This window comes from Neopsephotus bourkii, unplaced genomic scaffold (assembly GCF_033783945.1).
Source record: "Neopsephotus bourkii isolate Nb327-2 ecotype Australia unplaced genomic scaffold, CSIRO-AGI_Nbou_v1 NB_838, whole genome shotgun sequence".
Lineage (NCBI taxonomy): Eukaryota > Metazoa > Chordata > Aves > Psittaciformes > Psittacidae > Neopsephotus > Neopsephotus bourkii.
In genome coordinates this window covers 488,107-502,623 of record NW_026901334.1, presented here as the reverse complement: position 1 = coordinate 502,623, position 14,517 = coordinate 488,107, and the positions used below count along the sequence as shown (strand labels likewise).

The following is a 14,517-nucleotide window of genomic DNA, read 5'->3' as shown; positions in this document are numbered from 1 at the left end:
GCCTCTCCCCCTGCCCTCTGCTTGCCTTCCCCTCGGGTCGTGCATCCGGATGGCAGAGCCGGGTGCAGCATCAGCGCCATGGCCCGGTGCTGGCGAGCACAGCACCCCCAGCCTCAGCGAGGGGCAGGACCCTCACCCCTCCCCATTGAACACTACCCCTCTCCCCATGGATGCCCAGCACCCCAGGACCCCGGCTCTCCCTGGGGCTCAGGGCAGGGATGCGGGGGCACAGCAACACTACGACCCCCATCGAACACTAAACCAGCCCCACGGGGCTCTGTGCCACCCCTCCCACCCCAGAGGGGCGCAGCAGGGACCCCTCTGCCCCCCCCAAGTGGGTGCCTGCTCCCTTCGGCCCCGGGTTTGAAGGATTTTGAGCCGAATCGCTTCTGCATCTTGGGCTTTTCCTCCGGGGATGATGGGGCAGGTCCTGGCTCCTGTCCCTTACAGGCACCTCTGCCCCCGGAGCCATCAGCACCCATGGGTGCTGCAGGACCAGAGCTCAGCTGATCCTCACGTGCCTTTCCTGAGCCGCCCCCATCCTCTGCCCCATAGAAACCCTCCTTATGGGGGGCAACGAGCCCCTCGGTCACTGGGCTTGGGGGGAGGAGGGACCGTACATCCCGGTGCTGCTCCTGCCGCCCCATAGCCCTGGTTCTGTGTTGGGGGGGTCAGGACGGGGCCTGGCAGCGCTCCCCCCATCCCCACTCCTGCTTTTCCTTGCTACAAGCGGTCTGTTCCCCCTTCCCCTCCCTGCCTGACCCCATCCCTGCTCGGCTGGGGACCAAGCTCCGCACCAGGCCCTGTCCCCGCTGCTCCCATCCCATTCCCGGTGTGAGCCCCGAGTGTCCCTACCCACGTGCCCCCGCCCCGCTGGGCTGAGCACTGGGCCCATGCCAGGGATGGGGGGCACAGGGAGAACAGGGACCGGTGTCGTGGGGGCGCTGCCCTCTGCCCCTGCCGTGGGTGCTGCTCTCGGGGCTGAGCTGCGTTCTGGGGCAGCCGCTTCTCTTCCCCTGTGGATTTTTGTAATGGTTTCTCCTGGTTTCCAGGGGAAGGAAAAGAACCCCCGGAGCTCCCCTTGTACCTGATGGAAGTATTAAATGTCCTCTTCTTTCTACTGCCTGCGTCCTCTGGGAGTGAGTGCTTGTGAGCGGGGGCACCGCGGTGCGATGGAGGATGAAGGCTCCCCCACTGAGCATCCCCCTGCCCGGTGGCTGCAGCCCCTGAGCCCCCTCCCCATGGGCAGGGTGTCCCCGCAGCAACGCAGCTCTCAGGATCCGCGCTTTAATCAACGACCGCTTCCACACACACCGACAGCCGGGGCTCCACCAGCCCCACGGCACCTCCAGGGCAGGGCAGGGGGTGCCGGGAGCCCCCCGCTGAGCCCCCCAGGGTGGGCGCTGCCCCACACCGGGTCTGGCTGCACCCCACGGGCCGGGGGCTGCTGAGCCGAGCTGCGCCCGGCGCCTGCTCCGAGTCGAGGGGCTCCTGCTCCCTCAGCCGCTGAGCTTGAGCAGGCTGAGGATCTGCTCCAGGACGTGGCTGCAGCTCTGGTCCTTGGGGGTGCGGGAGGCCAGCGAGCCCTGACGGGGGGGGCGCAGCCCAGTTAAAGGGGGGGCTGGAGGTGATGCCCTGCTTGAAGCCCCCTGCTCACCTTCAGCTTGTCCAGGTAGGTCTGATCCTGGCTCCAGAGCTCCTGGAACTTCACCAGGTCGGGGGCTCCCTTGTAGAAGTCCACGAGCAGCGTCTGGGATGCGGGGAGAGAAGGGGCTGAGGCGCGGGGAGCTCGGCACCGCGGTGGGGATGGGGAAGAGGCGCCAGCTCCTCACCATCTCCTGCAGGACATCGTTGGTGAGGAACCCGTCCTGGATATAGGCCACCTCCACGTCCATGGGGATGCCGTAGTCATTGGGCCGTTGCTGGAGGAAGGGGCAAGTTGGGAGGGGGTCATCCCACAGCACTGGGGCCACCCCTATCCCAAACCCCCCCCGTGGGGCCAGCGACCCCTTACCTCGGGGGGTGGCATCACCCAGAAGGGTGCGATTTTGGACTCCATGCCGGGGTTCCCGTGGTAATAGGGTCCTATGGGGGGGGGGCAGAGATGGGGCTGGCTGGGGGCGACGGCAGCCGCAGCTCCCCCCCGCGGCCGTGGGGCCGGGTCTCACCGCAGATGAGGGCCAGGCAGGGCTGGAAGCCGTTGCCGCTGCCCTGCAGCTTGAGCTGGTAGTCCATCTGCGCATCGATGTCGTGCAGCGAGGGCAGCGCGGGGCCGAAGGGGTGGCTGTGGTACCAGCCCACCAGCGACAGCCCCCGCAGGAACAGGCTCTGGCAGATCTATGGGGGGGGTTGATGTGGGGCTGGACCCACTGAGAGCCCCGGGGTGTGTGCATGGGGTCGGGGCGGTTTTACCTCCTCCTCCACGGCACCGGCGGCCTCGGCATCGCCCAGGCGGGTCCGGCAGGGGAAGGCTCGCAGCACCGTCAGCACTGGGGGGACACGGGGTGGGTGGTGATGGAGCGGGCGGGGTGGGGGCACCCATTCACACGTGCACCTACATTGGGTGTTGGTGTCCCAGCGCCCGCCCAGGTAGCCCACGACTTCGCTGCGCGTCAGGTGGCTGTGGAAATCCTGCGGGAAACGGTGAAAATGAAGAGTTTGGACCCAAAATGGCACCGGGGACACGGCAGGGACATCAGGGTCAGATCCACGGAATGGGCTGGGTTGGAAAGGGCCTTGAAGCTCATCCAGTCCCGACCCCTGCCCGGGCAGGGACCCCTTGTCCCATCGCCCCAGTCCCTGCGGAGCCCCGTCGGGACGCACCAGGAGCAGGAGGACGTTGCTGGAAATGGCCACGTTGAAGGGCTGGAACTTGTTGATGGCGGCGAAGGACGTCACCTCCACCAGGGTCTGCGGGTTCCTGCAAGAGCCGCGGCCGCCTCTGTCCCTGCACAGCCCCACGGTGCCCCCATGGGTCCCGCTGCCCCCGTACCTGGCGGAGTCGCGGGTGCCCAGGCTGCAGTACCGCACGGGCGCGCGGGCTTTGCCCTCCATCCTCTTGGCCGGGGCTCCGTGCTCTGCGATGCACAACGCCCATCACCGCTGCTGCCGGCCCGGGGCCCCCGCTGCCCCCCCATCACCTCACCCGTCCCCGCCGGCTCCACCGCGCTCTTGCTCTGCTGCTTCTTGCTCCTCTCCTCCGGCTTCTTGGCAGGCACCGGCTCCGGCACCGGCGCCCGGCCCTCGCGCGCCGCCTCCTCCTCTTCCTCCTCCAGCACCTCCTCATCCTCGCCCTCGCTGGCCAGGCTCTGCGGGCAGCACCGGGCTGGCCCCACCGCACCCCCGCACCCCGGGGGGGGCACCCAAAGGGGGTCCCTCCCAACGCACCTCGTCGGCGGGCGGCGCGTTGGGCTGGTGCTGCCGCAGCCACGCGGCTTTGTACTGGTCCAGCTTCTGGCCCTTGTAGCGCACGGAGGCCCAGCCACAGCCGGACTTCTTGGCAGGGTTCACCAGGCGCTTGCAGTGCGTGGCCCAGGCGCTGGGCGAGTTGAAGACCTGCCCGGTCTCCTGCCACGTGATGGTGCCGTCGGCACCCAGGTCCCCCACGAACTTCTTGCCCTGGGGAGTGTGGGGTGAGACCAGGAGGGACCAACCAGTGCCCTCTCCCCAGCCCTGTCCCCATCCTTGTACCCATCCCTAACCCTCATCCCTATCCCCATCCCTCTCCCCACCTCATGTCTCCATCCCTGTCCCTATGCCTCTCCCCAGCCCATGTCCTCCATCCCTGTCCCCATCTCTGTCCCCATCCCATGTCCTCCATCCCTGTCCCTATGGCCTCTCCCCACCTCACATCCTCCATCCCTGTCCCCATCCCTGTCTCCATTCCTTACCCTCATCCCTGTCCCCATCCCTGTCCCCACCTCATGTCCTCCATCCCTAACCCTCATCCCTGTCCCCATCCCATGTCCTCCATCCCTGTCCCTATGGCCTCTCCCCACCTCACATCCTCCATCCCTGTCCCTATGGCCCCTCCCCAGCCCATGTCCCCTCTCCCGTCCCGTGTCACCAGGTAATAGATGGAGAGGACGCCGCGGGCCGGCTCCAGGAGCCCGTCTCCGAGCAGGACGCGCAGGGTGATGCCGCGCCGGGTGAGCACGGCCCCCCGGGACCCCCCCGCGGGCCTCGCCCCGCTCCCGGCCTCTGCTTCGGCCTCCGCCTCGTCCAGCCCCGGCTCCAGCTCATCCTCGTCCTCCTCCAGAGCCTCATCCCCGCCGGGGGACGCGGCCGCCAGCGCTGCGGGGCGGGACGGGAGCGGAGCGCCTGGGGTCGGTGCCGAGAGCACCCCCGGGTGCCCCCCCCCGCCTGGGGACGGGGACGCTCGGGGCCGGGGCCGGGAGCAGGGGGGGGGCAGGAAGGGGACACAAAGGCACGGGGCAGGGGTGGGGATGGGGGGGGCCGAGCCCGCGGGGACGGGGCCAGAGCGCGCACGGGGCCGGGACGCGGGGATTTACGGGACGCGGGGACGCGCCCGCGGTGCCTCCGCGCGTGTTTGTGTTCTCCCCCCCCCGGGGGGGTCCCGCGTGCCCGCGCGTGTGAGCGTGCGCGGGTCACGCACGTGGGAGGGGGCGCGCGGGGACGCGCTCGCGCGCAGGTGCGTGCCCGGTGCGCGCGCCCGTACCTGCCATGCTCCGGTCCGCTCCCGGTGCGCGCGGCGGCCGCGGCGGCACGTGACTGGGCGGCCCCGCCCCGCCTCGGGAGGGGGGGGCACCGGGACACCGGGAATGGGGGGGGGAGCGGGACAGGGACGGCCCCGCACCGGGGAGGGGGGGGGGGCGCACACGGGGGCATAGCCCCGGAACCGCGGCCTCGCCCCCCCCGGACCGGCGGCACCTGCGGCTCCCGCGGGCGGAGCAGGCGCGACCGGTAACACCGCCCCCGGGACCGGCCCCGCCACCGCCTCGGTGCCACCGGAGGGGCCGGGCCGGGCTCACGCTCGCCGCTTATGGGGGGGGCTCCGGGATGGGAGCGGGAGCAGGAGCAGGAGCAGGGGATGCGGTCGGGCCTCATCCTGACCACGGCGGAGGGGTCCCGGTGTCCGCTCACCCCTTGAGTCACCGGCCACTGGGTGCGCTGGGGCCGTTCAGGGGGCTCCGTCCTCCCCGGCCATGGGGGGCACCGGGCCGGTGGCATCGCGGTGCTGGCCCCGCCGTGACCGGAGCCCCCCTGCAAGGGGCGCTGGAGGGGGTCCGGGAGCTGCTATGCTCCATCGAGGGCTGATGGGCACCAGCATGGGGGAGCCCGGCTGCCCCCCACTTTGTGCCCGGAACCAGGGGGGTGCCATGGGGCTGGGGCAGCTGGACCTCAAACCCATGGTGTTGGGGGACATCACCCCCCGCTCTGAGCAGCCTCATCCCCTCACATCACCCCAAGAGCCCCCTTTCCCCCCATTGTGCGGTGCCCCCCGGTCTGTGTTACACCATAAACATCCTGCTTTATTCTTCAGGCCAGAAGCAGCTCTCGCTGGTGGGGGGGACGTGCCCAGCGCGGGGGGGGGGCTCAGCCGGCGGGGCCATAGGGGCTGGTGCACCCCAGCTCTGGGCGCTGGCACAGGGCAGCGATGGGGGGTGTGGGGGGTACATTCAGTGCTCTTGCCTGGGGCACGGCTCTAGGGCAGGCTCTAGGGCAGGCTCTAGGGCAGGCTCTAGGGCAGGCTCTAGGGCAGGCTGGCGTTGGAGCTGCTGGCGGTGCTGCTGCGCTTCTGCAGGCACCGCACGGCGCTGGGCACCTGCAGCCCCGAGCTCACCTGGAAGCTGCCGCACCAGACCTGCGGGCACAGGAGGGGCAGGGATGGGGGGGGCTGCTCCCCACACCCCCTGCACCAGAGCCCTGCCGGTGCTGCCCCCCCCTCCCCGCACCGGAGCTCTGCCTGTGCTGCCCCTTACCGTGAAGGCGGGCAGCACCGGCTGCGTGAACTTGGTCCGGAACGTGTGGAGCAGCTGCTTGGTGCGGGCGTTGTAGAAGGACAGGATCCCTGCAGGCGGGAGCAGGGTGCGGGGGTGGCACAGGGCTCACAGACCCCCATGCAGTGCCCATGTCCCATTGAACCATGGAATGGTTTGGGATGAAGGGAGCTTAAAGCTCCTCCAAGGCCACAGCAGGGACCCCTTCCACTGGAGCAGCTTGCTCCAAGCCCCTGTGTCCAACCTGGCCTTGAGCACTGCCAGGGATGGGGCAGCCACAGCTTCTCTGGGCACCCTGTGCCAGCGCCTCAGCACCCCCACAGCTTCCCCCCTGCACCCGCCCCGGCCCTGCTCCGCCTGCAGCACCCCGGCCCCGCACCCACCTTCGGGGAAGTTGCAGTGGACGCCGATGCAGTCGGGCACGGGCACGTCCAGCACCTTGGCCTTGTTGGCGTGCTTGGCGCTGAAGCTGACCTGGAGCCAGTTGTTGAGGTGCAGGCACCACGAGGCCGAGGTCTTGCCCAGTTGGTCGAACTTGCCCAGGCTGCGGTAGGCGACCCCCACCCCGAAGGCTTTGCTGTCCCGGTCGAACTGCACCTCCCAGTAGTGGTCGTCAGCGTCGATCAGGGTGTCCCCTATGGGCACAGCTCGTGAGGGTACCCATGGGTGCCCCCTGCCCACCTCCAGCACCCCCTTGCGCCCTCAGGGTCCCCACCAGCACCCAGTGGTGCCCGCGGCGCTCACCCAGGACCGTGTAGGACTCGGCGGTGAAGCGATCCCGGCCCCCGCGTCCCAGGGACGTCCTCTTGGGTGACTGCACGGCCCTAGGAGAGGCAAGGCTGTGAGCAGCAGGGCCTGTGGGATCCTGCCCTCGGCTCAGCTCTGCTGGGACCCCCCTGCAGCCCTGTGTGCGGCGCTGGTGTCCCCAGCACCAGGCATGGAGCTGCTGGAGCAAGGCCAGAGGAGGCCATGAGGATGCTCAGGGCCTGGAGCAGCTCCTGCATGGAGCCAGGCTGAGAACACTGGGGCTGTTCAGCCTGGAGAGGAGAAGCTGAGTGGGGACCTCAGAGCAGCTCCAATGTCTGAAGGGGGCTACAAGGATGCTGGAGAGGGGCTCTGCATCAGGGACTGCAGCGACAGGACAAAGGGGGATGGGTTCAAACTGACACAGCAATGGTTCAGGTTGGAGATAAGGCAGAAGCTCTTCCCTGTGAGGGTGCTGAGGCGCTGGCACAGGGTGCCCAGAGAAGCTGTGGCTGCCCCATCCCTGGCAGTGCTCAAGGCCAGGTTGGACACAGGGGCTTGGAGCAAGCTGCTCCAGTGGAAGGGGTCCCTGCCCTGGCAGGGTTGGAATGGAGGAGTTGGGCCCAGGGCCGTTACCTGGCGGGGGAATTGGCCGGTGAAGCCGTCCTGCCCTTGCCGTCCTTGTCGCGCGCTTTCACGTCCTGCAGCTTCCCCCCCGTCGCGTCCCACTCGACGCTGAGCTCCTCCACGCGCAGGTTCTGGTGGCAGGTGCTGGCGTCCAGCCGGAACGTGAACGCTGCCGACGGCACCGTCAGCGCGCGGCCCCCGGGGCCCCGACCCGGGCCCCCCCCTCCAGCCCGGACCCACCTCTTGTCTCCAAGGTGACCGGCTCCGAGAACTCCCCCGCCACCGCCTTGTTGCAGGCCCGCACGCGGAAGTTCATGTACCTCATGTCGAACTTCATCCCTGCGGGACAGCGGGGCCGCACCGTGGGGCATGGGGGGCACCCTCACCGTGTCCCCTCCTGCCCCCAGCCCCTGCAGCCCCCTGCCCGCTCCCATCCTGGCACCCCTTGGGTGCTGCCCCCGTGCCCTCACTGGGGAGGGTGTACTCAGTGCTTCTGATGCCCTCGACCACCATCCAGGGCTGGTCCTCCTTGGCGCGGGGCGGCCCCTCGAAGTTGGTCCTGCGGTACTCCAGCACGTAGTGGTCGATCTTGGTGTCCTCCTCGGGCATCCTCCAGCTCAGCGTCACGCAGTTATCGGCCACCAGGGACTCGGCCAGGTCGATCTCGGGGGTGCTGGGCACTGCCCGCAGGAAGAGCCGTGCCAGTGGGGGCCCCCTGGGGCACCCCTGCATCCCATGGGCTCGGTAACACCATGCACAGCACCCCGGGGACCCCACATGGGCACCCCCAGGCACAGCATCCCATCCCTCCCATCCCTCCCACCCTGTGTAGCCCCTCGGGGCGGGCTGCCCCAGGCCTTGCACCCCCCCTCCAGCTCCTCACCCCGTCCCTTAGCACCCACCCTTAAACCCTGGACCCCATCCCAGCCCCGAGGAGCCCCCTTGCCCCCGCTGTGCCCGCTCCCCCCCATGTCCCTGCCCGCGGGCAGTACCTGGCAGGAAGGCGATGGCCTGGAGGATGCGGCGCTCCTGGGCGAAATCCACCATCAGGTGGCTCATGTTATCGCTGGCCTTGGCCTTGAGCGAGAGGCGGAAGGCGGGCGCCATCGTCACGCTGCAGCGGGACAACAGGGAGCAGGGTGAGGGGGGCCGGGAGCCGGGCACCCGCCCGCCCTGACCGCTCCCCCCCAGCACCCGTGGGGCACCCGCTGGGGGTCCCGGCTGGGAGGAGGGGGGCGGTTGGTGGGGCACGGGGGGGCCGTACCTATCCTTGATCTGCTTGGCAGCCTGGCGGGCGCAGGGAAAGAGGAGGGAGAAACAAAGCAGATGAGAGAGCAGAGCCAGGGGCCAGTGAGGGCAGCAGGCACGGACCCTGCGGCTGAGCTTGCCCGTGGTCCCACTGTGGTACCCAGCAGCACAGCACCCCTGCATCCCCACTGCACCCCTGCATCCCCACAGCATCGCTGCATCCCCACAGCATTGCTGGATCCCCATGCCATCACTGCATCCCAACAGCATCACAGCATCCCCACTGCACCCCTGCATCCCCACAGCATCACTGCATCCCCACGGCACCCCTGCATCCCCACTGCACCCCTGCATCCCCACAGCATCGCTGCATCCCCACTGCACCCCTGCATCCCCACAGCACCCCTGCATCCCCACAGCACCCCTGCATCCTCACTGCACCCCTGCATCCTCACTGCACCCCTGCATCCTCACTGCACCCCTGCATCCCCACAGCATTGCTGCCTCCCCACAGCATCCCTGCATTCCCACAGCACCCCTGCATCAGGAGGAAGGGAGCATCAGGCAGCTCTGGGACCACCCTAGGGGGTCCCCATGCACCCCCAGCCCCACAGCAGGCACAGCCACGCCAGTGTCACCCAGTGCCCAGCACAGAAAGAAGAGGAGGGCGCCTGCCCGGGGTGAGCACAGCATCAACCAGCGGGTAAAGGGGGGTCCAGGCCCCCTGCAGCACGGAGGTCACCGGATGGGGACATCCCCCTGCGCCGGTGGGGTTGTACCTGGTGGAACTCGTGGTCATTGGCCATCCCCAGGGTCTGGTTGGCGGCTTCCAGCAGCTCCTCCGAGCTCTCCAGGGCCTTGGTACACGCCGCAAGCTGGGCCTGGCACGGGGGGGGAGAGGGAAGTGACGGGTGAGGGTCGGGGTGGGGGCCCGCGGGGGGTGCTCACCTGCAGCTCGTAGGTGCGCTGGGCGCGCTCCTGCTTGATCTTGGTCACCATCTCCTCCTTGAGCTCGTCCAGCAGCACAAACAGCGACTGGAACTCTGCGTCCAGGTCCTCCTGCGCCCGCGTCGAGTTGTCCTGGGCACAGCGGGGGGGGGTCACCGGGTACCACCCTGCACTGGGCACGGGGAGGGCAGGGGGGCTCTGGTACCTGCACGTTCTGCATCATCTGCTTGAGGGAGTAGATGAAGTTCTGGATCTCCTCATTCTTCACGGCCAAGGTGGTGATGATCTTGCGGATGGACTCCTGCCCGGCCCCGCCACACGCGCTCAGGGGCAGGGTCCCCCCCGGCCCCAGGACATGGCGGGACCGGGATGACTTGGCAGTGTGGGGCTGAGGCAGAGCCAGGGGCAGCCCCGCGCCCTCCGCCAGCCTCCATCGCCAGCCTGCACCCCGCGGCCCCCCCCCTCACGCTCCCACCCCTCCTTCCTCCAGGCCTTCATCCCCTCCGGCCCCTCTTCCTCCTTCTCCATCCCTGTTCCACCTTCCTCCATCCCCTCCTCCTCCATCCCCTCCTCCTCCATCCCCTCGTCCTCCATCCCCTCGTCCTCCATCCCTCCTTCTCCACCCGTTTCCTTCCCCACCCCGTTCCTTCCTCCATCCCCTCTCCCCTCATCCCTCCATCCCCTCTTCCTCCATCCTTCCTTCATCCCTCCACCCCCCTCCCTCTTTCCTCCATCTCTCCATCCCCCTCCCTTCTTCCCTCCCTCCCCATCTCCCCCCCCCCATGCCCCCCATCCTCATCCCATCCCATCCCATCCCCATCCCATTCCCGCTCCCATCCCCACCTGCTCGCCCATCCCGGGCCGTCCCCGCCGCTCGGCCCCGCCGCCACCAACAAAGGGGGAGCGGCGCCCCCCGCCCCGCCCCGCTCTGCCCCGGCCGCGGGGCACGACGGGAGATGTAGTCCTGGCGCCGGGACCGCCCCGCTGCATGCTGGGAGATGTAGTCCATGGGCGGATGTGGGGGCTCTGGGTCCTCACCCCCCCCCCCCCGGTGGTCCCTCTCCCCCCATACCCTCTCCCCACCTCCCCTTGTACCCACTGCCCCAGACACAAGCATCGATGTGAACGCGGTGCCCCGGGCCCCCACGACGCTGCTGCCACCCCCAAGGAGATGCAGAACTGCACGGTCCAGGCAGGGCAGCACCGGGGATGGGGTCCCCCCACTGCCCCCGGCCCTGAGGGGCTCCGTCCCCCCCCAGCTCTGCCCTCCTGCACCCAAGGCAGGAGCCCTGCAGCCCCCATCGCCCCGCGCCGTGCCCTGTGCGCACTCACCCCGCAGCATCCCCTGGCCCCGCTGACCCAGCCCGGCCCGGCCCGGCCCGGCCCCTCTGGATGGGCCCTGTCGGGGGGGGCCTTCAAGGAACCGGCTCTGCGGCCCCGTGGGGACCACGCAGGAAGCGCCCGCTCCCCCCCAGCATGGACCTAGCAGCCCCCCCCATGCTTTGGTTCTGATGGGGGTGTCCCCGCAGTGCCCCACACGGGTCGTGGTGGTGATGGGGGGGGGGGTCCCGAGGCACCATCGAGGTGAGCACCAAGAGGGCCCAGCACAAACCATAGAGCAAGGGCTGGGTGTGCACTGGTTTTAATGGGGGGTCCCTATGGGGGCTCTGTGGTGCTCACAGGGGCTGCACCGCCACCGGGTAGCGCAGGGAGAGGTGGCGGGCGCCGCGCACCGGCAGGGCCCGCGCTGTGTAGTGCCGCACGGCAGCGGGCACCGAGGGGAAGGCGGCGCCGGCGCGGCCCAGCGTGAAGTGGTGCTCGCGTGTGCGCGTCAGCTTCACGTGCACGAAGCCGTGGCTGCTCCTGCGGGACGGGACGGGTGCAGTGAGTGACACGCAATGACATGCAATGACACGCAATGACATGACATGCAATGACACACAATAACACACGACACACAACGACTGACACGCAATGACACACAATGGCACACAATGACACACAATGACACGCAATGACACACAACGACAATGACAAGCAATGACACACAATGACATGCAATGATATGCAATGACAATGACACGCAGTGACATGCAATGACACTCAATGACACACAATGACACATGATATGAAATGACACTGATACACAATGACACACAATGACACGCAACGACACACAACGACACACAATGACACACAATGACATGCAGTAACACACAATGACACACAATGACATATGACACACAATGACATGCAATGATATGCAATGACAATGACATGCAGTGACACACAATGACACACAATGACATATGACACACAATGACACACCATGACACGCAATGACACGGGTGCAGCGCCGCGCTCACGGCTCCTCCACACGGGAGCCCCTCTGGGGCCATCCCCGTAGCCCCGGCCCCGCGCTCACCGCAGGGACAAGGAGTAGTCCTCGGGGCTGGTCTCGCAGTCCCGCACCAGGAAGCTCCCCTCCCGGCACAGCGCCAGCAGCGTCTCGGCGCCCGCCCGCCCGATGGGGCCGTGGTACCACCTGCACGGCCACGGCATCACCCCCTGCGCCATGGGCACCCTCTGTGCCGTGGGGAGCCAGCCCCACCGCATGGAGCCGTCAGGATCGACTGCCCCACAGAGCACCTTCTACACTGCAGAGACTGGGTACGGCGCGGCACAGCCAACCGTGCCAAAGGGACCGAGCACGCCATGGGGCACCCTGCACACCATGGGCACCCTGCACACCATGGGCACCCAGCCATCCCATGAGGCACCCTGCACATCATGGGCACCCAACCATCCCATGGGCACCCATCTATCCCATGGGGCACCCTGCACACCATGGGCACCCAGCCATCCCATGGGCACCCATCCATCCCATGAGGCACCCTGCACATCATGGGCACCCAACCATCCCATGGGCACCCATTCATCCCATGGGCACCCGTCCATCCCATGGTCACCTGTCCATCCCATGGGGAACCCTTCACACCATGGGCACCCATCCATCCATGGACACCCATCCATCCCATGGGCACCCATCCATCCCATGGACACCCATCCATCCCATGGACACCCATCCACCCCATGGACACCCATCTACCCCATGGGGCACCCATCCATCCCATGGACACCCATCCACCCCATGGGGCACCCATCCACCCCATGGACACCCATCCATCCCATGGGCACCCATCCACCCCATGGGTCCCCATCCACCCAACGGGGCACCCAGCATCTCGGGGCCCATCCATGGGGTCCCTGCATTCACACCGCGGTGCCCCATGGAGGAGGGACCCAGACTCACACTTGCTTCTCCAGTGGGAGGGAGGTGTCCACGTGCCGGGGGCTGGGGGGGCAGCCGGGGGCCGGGAGGGGCCGGGGGGGCCGCGGGAGCTGCCGGGACAGGCTGGGGGAGCGCTCGGGGCTCTCAAACTGCACTGGGGGGACAAGGAGGGTGTCAGCACCTACGGGTGCTGCCGCTGCGGGGCACCGCTCGCTCTCAGAGCACAAAGGAATGTTCTGGGTGGCCCCACTATGGCTTTGCCTTGCCATGGCCTCCTGTTGTTCCCAAGGGGTGGGACCCATGGGTGCTGGGGGACCCCGGGATGGTACCCATGGGTGCAGGGGGATGCCAGGGTGATATCCATTGGTGCTGGGAGATGCCAGAGTGGTACCCATGGGTGCAGAGGTCCCCCAGTGGTGGTACACATGGATGCAGGGATCTTCCCATGGTGGTACTCATGGGTGCAGTGGTCCCCCAATGGTGGTACCCACGGATGCAGTGGTCCCTCAGTGGTGGTACCCATGGATGCAGTGGTCCCCCAGTGGTGTTACCCATGGGTACAGGGGTCCCCCAGTGGTGTTACCCATGGATGCAGTGGTCCCCCAATGGTGGTACCCATGGATGCAGGGATCTCCCAGTGGTGTTACCCATGGGTTCAGGGACCCCCCCGTGGTGTTACCCATGGGTGCCGCGGTGCTGTCACCTGCGAACGCGCGGGAGATGTGGTCCTGCTTCCACTCCCAGGGCTGATCGTACTCATCGGCCGGGCGCTCGTCCCGGGGCAGGCGGCTCTCGCGGCTCCCCCCCGCGCCGGGGCCGTCCCCGGCCGCCTCCCACTCCTCACTGGGGGTGTCGTAGAGCTGCGGCCCCCGCCGGCCCCCTGGGGACAGGGGCGCTGGGACATAGGGGGGGCATCGGGGGGGGGGGGGTCCTGGGGAGGGTCGGGGGGGGCGGCACCCACCTGCAGCCTCCTCGCAGCTGCCCTCGGCCGCCGGCTCCTGCTCCCCCTCGCACGGCTCCGAGTACTCGCTCTCGCCGGGGCCCTGCGCGGTGCCCGCGGTGGGACGGGACCCACGACCCCCCCCCCCGGACCCCGGCACCGCCTCGGGCCCCTGCGGGCTCCCCCCGGCTCTGATCCCGCTGCTCCCGGTCCCAGCGCCTCCCTCCCGCTCCCTTTGTCCCCCGGCCCCTCTCCCGCTCCCCCCCCCGGGTCCCCCTTGCCGGGGTCTCCCCCCCCCCCGGTGCTCCCGGTTCCCTCCGCACCCCCCTCCTCCCCCCCCTACCTGCTCCGCTCTCCGGGGGGGCCCCGCTCCCGCCACCCGCACGAGCCGGTGCCGCGGGGAGGCCGCGGGGCCGCGGGGGGCAGCGCCGGGGGGCGCGGGGCCGGGGCCGCTGTAGTCGGGGTGGGGCGGGCGCGGGGGGGAGCGGCGCGCGCCCCGCCCCAGGTACTCCCGCAGCCACTTGGCCATGGCGGGACCGGGACCGGGACCGGGACCCCCCCCGCAGCCGCCGCCGCCGCCGCCCGGAGCCGCTTTGTGTCGCCGCCGCGCGCCGCGCGGACCGGAGCCCCCCGGCCCCCCCCCCCAGCCCCCAACCCCGCCTCGCTGGGGGGGGGGGAACCCACGGTGGGGGAGTGACGGGGGGGGAAGGGGAAGAGGTCATAGGGACCCCCCCGCAGGGGAGCGGGGATCCCCGGCC

General features: G+C 69.1%; 3 protein-coding genes across 4 annotated transcripts; all 3 read right to left on the bottom strand.

Moving 5' to 3' along the window:
- Positions 1-1,334: 1,334 nt before the first annotated feature.
- MPND (MPN domain containing) lies at positions 1,335-4,742 on the bottom strand. Of its 2 annotated transcripts, XM_061355802.1 has the most exons (13): positions 4,679-4,742; positions 4,067-4,293; positions 3,388-3,618; positions 3,146-3,308; positions 2,993-3,077; positions 2,824-2,920; positions 2,559-2,631; positions 2,413-2,489; positions 2,169-2,337; positions 2,015-2,085; positions 1,833-1,922; positions 1,658-1,750; positions 1,335-1,586 (listed from the first exon to the last, which is right to left on the bottom strand). In XM_061355802.1, the coding sequence occupies exons 1-13, from the start codon at positions 4,683-4,685 to the stop codon at positions 1,500-1,502; spliced, it is 1,470 nt and encodes a 489-aa protein (XP_061211786.1). In that variant the 5' UTR covers positions 4,686-4,742; the 3' UTR covers positions 1,335-1,499. The 2 variants fall into 2 exon arrangements, with proteins under 2 accessions (XP_061211786.1, XP_061211785.1); XM_061355801.1 differs by having other exon boundaries at positions 2,413-2,631.
- A 968-nt stretch (positions 4,743-5,710) lies between these two features.
- FSD1 (fibronectin type III and SPRY domain containing 1) lies at positions 5,711-10,517 on the bottom strand. The gene is made up of 13 exons (XM_061355794.1): positions 10,371-10,517; positions 9,733-9,828; positions 9,528-9,659; positions 9,359-9,460; positions 8,596-8,618; positions 8,324-8,445; positions 7,802-8,011; positions 7,572-7,670; positions 7,341-7,500; positions 6,705-6,784; positions 6,344-6,595; positions 5,943-6,031; positions 5,711-5,824 (listed from the first exon to the last, which is right to left on the bottom strand). The coding sequence occupies exons 1-13, from the start codon at positions 10,515-10,517 to the stop codon at positions 5,714-5,716; spliced, it is 1,623 nt and encodes a 540-aa protein (XP_061211778.1). The 3' UTR covers positions 5,711-5,713.
- Positions 10,518-11,180: 663 nt separating this feature from the next.
- SHD (Src homology 2 domain containing transforming protein D) lies at positions 11,181-14,291 on the bottom strand. The gene is made up of 5 exons (XM_061355847.1): positions 14,103-14,291; positions 13,523-13,862; positions 12,841-12,973; positions 11,953-12,072; positions 11,181-11,390 (listed from the first exon to the last, which is right to left on the bottom strand). Exons 1-5 carry the CDS (start codon positions 14,286-14,288, stop codon positions 11,204-11,206), a joined length of 966 nt encoding a protein of 321 aa, XP_061211831.1. The 5' UTR covers positions 14,289-14,291; the 3' UTR covers positions 11,181-11,203.
- Between the last annotated feature and the right edge of the window lie 226 nt (positions 14,292-14,517).